The sequence below is a fragment of the Sinocyclocheilus anshuiensis genome, unplaced genomic scaffold (genome assembly GCF_001515605.1).
Source record: "Sinocyclocheilus anshuiensis isolate Anshui unplaced genomic scaffold, SAMN03320099.WGS_v1.1 scaffold88, whole genome shotgun sequence".
Lineage (NCBI taxonomy): Eukaryota > Metazoa > Chordata > Actinopteri > Cypriniformes > Cyprinidae > Sinocyclocheilus > Sinocyclocheilus anshuiensis.
In genome coordinates this window covers 1744848-1752038 of record NW_015555728.1, presented here as the reverse complement: position 1 = coordinate 1752038, position 7191 = coordinate 1744848, and the positions used below count along the sequence as shown (strand labels likewise).

Sequence of the window (7191 nt, the reverse complement as noted above, 5' to 3'; positions counted from 1 at the left end):
ACTCGTGACGATACATTGATGTGTAAAGACACGAAACGATCGGTCTGTGCGAAAAACAACAGTATTTATATCGTTTTTTACCTCTGATGCACCGCAATGTCTGAACTGTCCTGAGCGTGTTCTCAACAGCCGGCGCGTGACTCGTTTTCTTCTTGCTTTACAACGGATCGCAGACTTATAAGTGCATTACCGCCAGCTATCTCTCAAATGGACCATTGACATTCCTAATTGAGATTGTAGATAGAGTGTCAATGGTTCATTTGTGATCCGCCGTAAAGCAAGAAGAAGACGCGAACACGCTCAGGATAGTTCAGACATTGCGGTGCATCAGAGGTAAAAAAACGATATAAATACGGTTCAATTTCTTGCACAGACTGATCGTTTCATGTCTTTACACATCAGTGTATCGTCACGAGCCGCAGGGTTTAATTTGGTTTTGTTTGTGTATGTTTTTTTGACTCTCAAAGCCGTGATTCCCATTCACTTCCATTATAAGACTGACAGACTGCAACGGTTTGTGTTAAAAATCTTTGTTTGTGTTCTACTGAAGAAACAGTCACCTACATCTTGGATGCCCTGGGGGTAAGCAGATAAACATCACATTTTCATTTTTGGGTGAACTATCCCTTTAATACGCCACACCTGCAACACATATTCCCTAGCACTCGTCATTTTCACAAAAGGTTGACATTTAAATGGATATATAATACATATTACAATGGAAATATAATACAAAATATTATTTTGGCATTAAAATGGCATTGTTCACCAAAAGGCAACAACTTTGGGGAACTATTAATTTTGTACCTACAATAATTTTGGAACTTAATTATCATATGTAAAGAATGTGTATTTTAGTCTTTTTGGAAATTGCATTCAAAATCCATTTGGGTCATAAATCTTAGCAGCCACATGCCCTTGAATGTGTATGACGTTTGTATTGAAATTATGCACTGGATGTTTGTTTACTTTAATTGGACTCTTTCATTGTTTTTTTCAGGCTGGAAGTCACATTACAGGAGGTGATATCTATGGATTTGTGTACGAGAACTCTCTCATCAAACACAAGATCATGCTGCCCCCTCGCAGCAGGGGAACAGTAACCTACCTCGCTCCGCCAGGAAATTATGATGTCTCTGTGAGTCAAGCTCACGATCATCCTCACATGTCCTGAAATACTACCACACTTTTATAGACAAGCACGCAAGAGTAGTTCACATCAATTTCAATTTATTTGTATAGCACCTAATAAAAGAAACAGTTGGATGGAAAAACTCCCTCAGATGTTTAGGTAAGATGAGGAAGAAACCTAATATTACTAAATACTGGAAATTCCCTTTTCGTTGTGTGTGTCAGGATGTGGTGCTGGAACTGGAGTTTGAAGGAGTCAAGGAGAAGTTCACCATGGTGCAGGTGTGGCCTGTGCGACAGGTGAGGCCTGTTACTGAAAAACTACCTGCAAATCACCCCCTGCTGACTGGACAACGAGTACTGGACGCCCTCTTTCCGTGAGTCTCAAGCACACACACACATTATTGTTCCAAATCTTAATAAAGTTTGTTGTGTGCTTAACTCTTTTTAAAAATATTTTTGGTTTTCTCAGTTAATTACGCAGACTTGTTGGCCCACTGGTTAATTATCCTGTTAACATTTTTTTTTTCCCGATTGATATTTCCGTAATCTTGCATTGGTAACAAGCCCCCACAAGCTTTCATGCTTGGGGTTGCCATATGTTAAGATTTTAAATCCCCCAATCAGAGCTTTTCTCTTAAATGGATACATTTTCTGTCTTCCCAACCTGGCAACCATGTGTACATGCTCTTTCTGGACTGCAGAAAAAGCACTGATAATCTGAAAACACAGACAAAAATGTATGTTGGAGTTTAGCGATTGTCACAATGACATTCTGCTCCAATGAAAGTGTAATATAGCCGATCTGTTTTTCTTGAAATGAGCCAGAGAAGTGTTCCATGTAAAGGAAGGCGGAGCCTCAGCGCACATCTGCCTATTACGTAATCACCACGGACCAGTGGTAATACGAAGGTGTTTTGCATCCGGTGCAAACTTTTCCGGAGAGTTCGCTTTGGCAAGCCATTTCAAACTCCCAAAACGAACTTCGTTTTGCCCTGATTTTGTTCGAAATGACGTCACATCAGTTCGTTCTTCGATTTCATTTGAAGTATATCGGAGCCATTAATGAGGCCGCTCGCTCTATTTGCTGCTGCTAAATCTGCAAACAAACCTTCTCATTGATGAACTATAATAAATATACAAGTATAATGAATCATGAATGAGAAAAGGTAGAAGAGATCAGTTAAAACATGCATATTAGTTGACGTTCTCTTGATGTGAAAGTGCAATAATTCTGATGAAATGTAAAAAGTAATTTCTCAAAATATTGGTTAATAATTGTGATTATAAATTTTTAACTAAGAAATGATGATGATCAGTTTAAACATTGTTTTACAGTCCTAATTTTTGCCATTTTGCAGTTGTGTCCAAGGAGGGACCACAGCCATTCCAGGAGCCTTCGGCTGTGGTAAGACCGTGATCTCTCAGTCTCTCTCCAAATACTCCAACAGTGATGTCATCATTTACGTGGGTTGTGGAGAGCGTGGAAATGAGATGTCTGAAGTATTAAGAGACTTCCCTGAGGTTGGTATGGCACTGGGTTTAATGATGCTATATCTGGTCACTTTGATTAATACAATGTTTATGAATGTGATATGAAATTCAAAACTGGGGAAGTTCAAGTGACCCTGTCGAGTGGTTTAGATGATTGATAGTAATTTTGTTCAATAGCTAACTATGGAGGTGGGCGGCAAGGTGGAGAGCATTATGAAGAGAACAGCACTGGTGGCCAACACCTCAAACATGCCTGTGGCTGCCAGAGAAGCCTCCATATACACTGGTAAACTCAAGAGCCATCTGTATAAAGTGTGCTGTAATGCAACAAAACCTGTAAGAGAAAATCTATATAGTATGTACGTGGATGCATTTATCTTCATAACATGCCTTGTGTGTTAACAGGTATCACATTGTCGGAGTACTTCAGAGACATGGGCTATAACGTCAGTATGATGGCTGACTCCACCTCGCGTTGGGCTGAGGCTCTCAGGGAGATCTCCGGACGATTGGCTGAGATGCCTGCTGGTATGTACAGCTCTTTTGAACTTTGTTTAACAAAGAATCATGGTTTCCACAAAAATGTTGAGCAACACAACTGTTTTCAACATTGATAATAATAGGAAATGTTTCTTGAGCAGCAAATCAGCATATTAGAATAACTTCTGATGGATCATGTGACATTGAAGACTGGAGTAATGACTGGTGAAAATTCAGCTTTGCATCACAGGAAAAAATTACATTTTAAAATATATTAAAATAGTTCTTCTAAATCAAATAAATGCAGCCTTGATGAGCATAAGAAACATAAAAAAAACTTACCAACCCTAAACTTTTGTGATTGCATGGTTGCTAAATCACAAAAGACTACTATTTAATAAAAAAAAAATTAGCTGTCTGCATATACTGCATACTTTAAAGTTATGCTTGCTATTGGCACCAAAATGTGTGTAATACATATCTCAAACTGGAGATATTCCTCCAAATTGAGATATTGTTGCTATTTTGTTGTCATGTACACTGCATTTGTGGTAGCAGTGCAATTTTAATAACCAGTCAGCAAAATGACAGCATCAAAATGAGATATTAAATGATTAATAATTCACAGTCGCAACTGCAATGCTTGTCACCACATTCACAACATGGTGTTTCGAGTAAATTATGCAGCCTTGTCCAAACCAAACTTTCTTATATTGGATAATCAAACTTCCCTGATTTCTGTCCACAGACAGTGGGTATCCCGCATACCTTGGAGCCCGTCTGGCATCGTTCTATGAGAGAGCAGGTCGAGTGAAGTGCCTGGGTAACCCAGAGAGAGAGGGCAGCGTCAGCATTGTGGGAGCGTAAGTACACTCAAATAACATTAAAGGTGACATATCATGAAAATCTGATTTTTCCAGGTTTTAAGTGCTATAATCAGGTCCCCGGTGCATCTACCAACCAAGGAAATGTGAAAAAGATTAACCCAGTAACTTTGTTTTGGTAAGCCTTTTTCTGCAAGCATCTGAAAAAATGAGCATCTGATTTCGCTCCCTTGGTGACGTGGCAAAGGGATCTCATTATAATATTACCGCCCCTTAATCTGTAAGTTTACACCCATGGCGCCGTTATTGTGTTTTCGCAAGCGACAACGGTGTACCAGTTCTAATGCCATGACGAAAGTTTGAGCAAAACATACTAACTGTTCTGCCTTTGGCTGCACAGACGAGCACAGAACATTATTTACAGTCCCAGCCTCAGAGACAAGAGAGCAGTGGATTTATTGATTTATTTAATGTATATTGCTGCTGCCACACAGATCTAAAATAAACATGCGATTTATTTCCCAGCTGTTTACCTACACAGACATAACCAACTGTTTTTTGTAACTTGTGCGTTTTTAATGTAAACTCGTGTGTGAATGAGAACTTAGTTTAGTACTCACATGCTGTGACAGCCACTTTCTGTCCGTGTGCTTCGGATGTGTGCGCTCAGAAAACTATATCAGAAGTTTAAACTCATATGGTTTAAACTGCATGATTTTAGCGTGATAAACATGATAATCAGAACCAAAACAGATGTTTTTTAGCAGGTATGAGCTGTAATGGCCCAGCTCTATTCTGGAAAAGGGGGCGGGGAGCAGCAGCTCATTTGCATTTAAAGACACAGGTCCGAAAAACAGCTCGTTTCTGCTTCCACTCAAAATAGGCATTTTCAAAATGATATAATAAATGATCTGTGGAGTATTTTGAGCTGAAATTTCACAGACACATTCTGGGGATACCAGAGACTTATATTACATATTGTAAAAAGGGGCATAATATGTCTCCTTTAAGTGAGCTATTATAATAAATATGTAAATTGATGACAAGTTTGTACAGACTTTGATTTATCATTTTGAGAAGGTTATGTAGGTTTGTAAAAAAAAAATATTACCTGTGTTTTTGTGGTGGTTTATAACCGTTTCTGTTCTTTCCTCTCATTTTGTGATTCTTTTGGAAATGGACATTTCTCTACAGTGTGTCTCCCCCTGGTGGTGACTTCTCAGATCCCGTGACTTCTGCCACTCTTGGTATTGTGCAGGTGGGTGGATCCTATGAAAACACATGACATTAACATGATGTGATGTTGTTGTTTTTGTTTTTTCGGTAATCATGTAACCGAAGCAGTAATAGAATCTTCCATTATTTTTTCCCCCTCTCATTTGAACTGTTGCTCTCAGGTGTTTTGGGGTCTAGATAAGAAGCTTGCCCAGAGGAAACACTTCCCTTCTGTTAACTGGCTTATCAGTTACAGTAAATATACACGAGCACTGGATGAGTATTATGACAAACACTTCCAAGAGTTTGTGCCGCTGCGTACCAAAGCCAAAGAGATTCTGCAGGAGGAGGAGGACCTGGCTGAGATTGTGCAACTTGTTGGAAAGGTGTGTTTGTGTATGTTGTTTATCAAAAAGTGTTATTAAAACATATAGTTTTTGCATTTTATATTTTTTGTGTAATGACATTTCTAATTAAATGTATTCAATGTATATAGTTTATTAAATATATTTGTATTAATAGTTTATATAATGTATTTGTATTGATTCTGAATGCATTTATTTTGTTTCTTCCCCATAGGCATCTCTGGCTGAGACGGATAAAATCACTCTGGAGGTGGCCAAACTCATTAAAGATGACTTCCTACAGCAGAACGGTTACACTCCCTATGACAGGTTACCTATTCATCTGTACAATATGAAGAATGTGACATTCCCACAGACCCCTTTTTTAGCTGTCGTCTTGTTCTAGTTGCCTGTTTGTCAGTCTGTGCTAATTATTTCTCATATTATCTCCCTGTCTCTTTTTCTCTTCCAGGTTCTGTCCCTTCTATAAGACAGTGGGGATCCTGTCTAATATGATAGCTTTTTATGACCTGGCCCGGCATGCTGTCGAAACCACAGCGCAGAGCGATAACAAGATCACCTGGGCCCAGATCCGTGAACACATGGGAGAAATTCTTTATCGGATCAGCTCCATGAAGTTTAAGGTATCGTTTGCTCAAATACTGATGTTGGGATTTTTGTAGATGTAAAGGTCATAGACCACAGGTAAAACATAAATATGACATTATAACTTTTATCTTAAAAACCTTAAAAATTAGAAATGGCAACTAACTGAAATAAGTTTAAGCTGAATTAAAAAAAATAATAATTCAAGCTAAATAGAAATATAAAACCCCCCAAAAAACTAATAAAAATGCCAAAAGCACATAACAAAATTACTAAAACCTAAACTAAAATTAACGTGAAAACCAAAAATATGAAAATAAAACCTAATTCAATTATTGATAAATACTATATAATAGTGTATACACCTAGGCCTTCAGTGGCGTCCTACATGAATGAATCCATCTCTTCATACCATCATAATGATGCCACTGTCACGATGCACACACACGAGGAACGAGGAGACGCTGGAGAATACTTTACCAAGACTTTATTTTCAGGAACCAAGGGAGACGAACTCAGGAAGACGTTTAACAGCGGACAGAGAACTTGGGACTGGGAACACTATTTATACACACAGGAGGAGGGGATGACGAGACACACCTGGGAGCAATGAAACATCAAGTAATCAGGGGAGGAACAGGAAACTAACCAAATAAGGGCATGGGAAGGCACATGGGGAGCAGGACACACACAAAACATGGAACAGAGTCTGACATAACGCCCCCCTCCGGAAGGCATGTCCTCACGCCATATAACATCCAATGGGGAGGGGGGGTGGGCACTCTGGAGGTCCCTCAGGACAGACACGGGACAGTGGGCCTCCAGAGCGGTACCCGTTCCGGGTGCCATGGCGGAGCAGGGGACTCGGGAGGCCATGGCGGAGCCGGGGACTCCGGAGGCCATGGCGGAGCTGGGGACTCGGGAGGCCATGGCGGATCTGGGGACTCGGGAGGCCATGGAGGATCTGGGGACTCGGGAGGCCATGGCGGATCTGGGGATTCGGGAGGCCATGGCGGATCTGGGGATTCGGGAGGCCATGGCGGATCTGGGGACTCCGGGGCCCCTACGGCTGGAGCCATACTACCCCCCCCAAAAAT

General features: G+C 40.2%; 1 protein-coding gene across 6 annotated transcripts in view; it reads left to right on the top strand.

The window, feature by feature from the left end:
* The window catches only part of LOC107672757 (V-type proton ATPase catalytic subunit A-like), a 16910-nt gene that overhangs the window by 4778 nt on the left and 4941 nt on the right, over positions 1–7191 (top strand). For all 6 annotated transcript variants that reach the window (XM_016466098.1, XM_016466092.1, XM_016466093.1 and 3 more), the window contains exons 5-14: positions 1001–1138; positions 1357–1508; positions 2493–2655; positions 2803–2911; positions 3031–3153; positions 3854–3968; positions 5124–5187; positions 5327–5530; positions 5724–5818; positions 5961–6132. In XM_016466098.1, the coding sequence (XP_016321584.1) occupies positions 1001–1138; positions 1357–1508; positions 2493–2655; positions 2803–2911; positions 3031–3153; positions 3854–3968; positions 5124–5187; positions 5327–5530; positions 5724–5818; positions 5961–6132 (1335 nt within the window). The remainder of the gene's footprint in view (positions 1–1000; positions 1139–1356; positions 1509–2492; positions 2656–2802; positions 2912–3030; positions 3154–3853; positions 3969–5123; positions 5188–5326; positions 5531–5723; positions 5819–5960; positions 6133–7191) is intronic.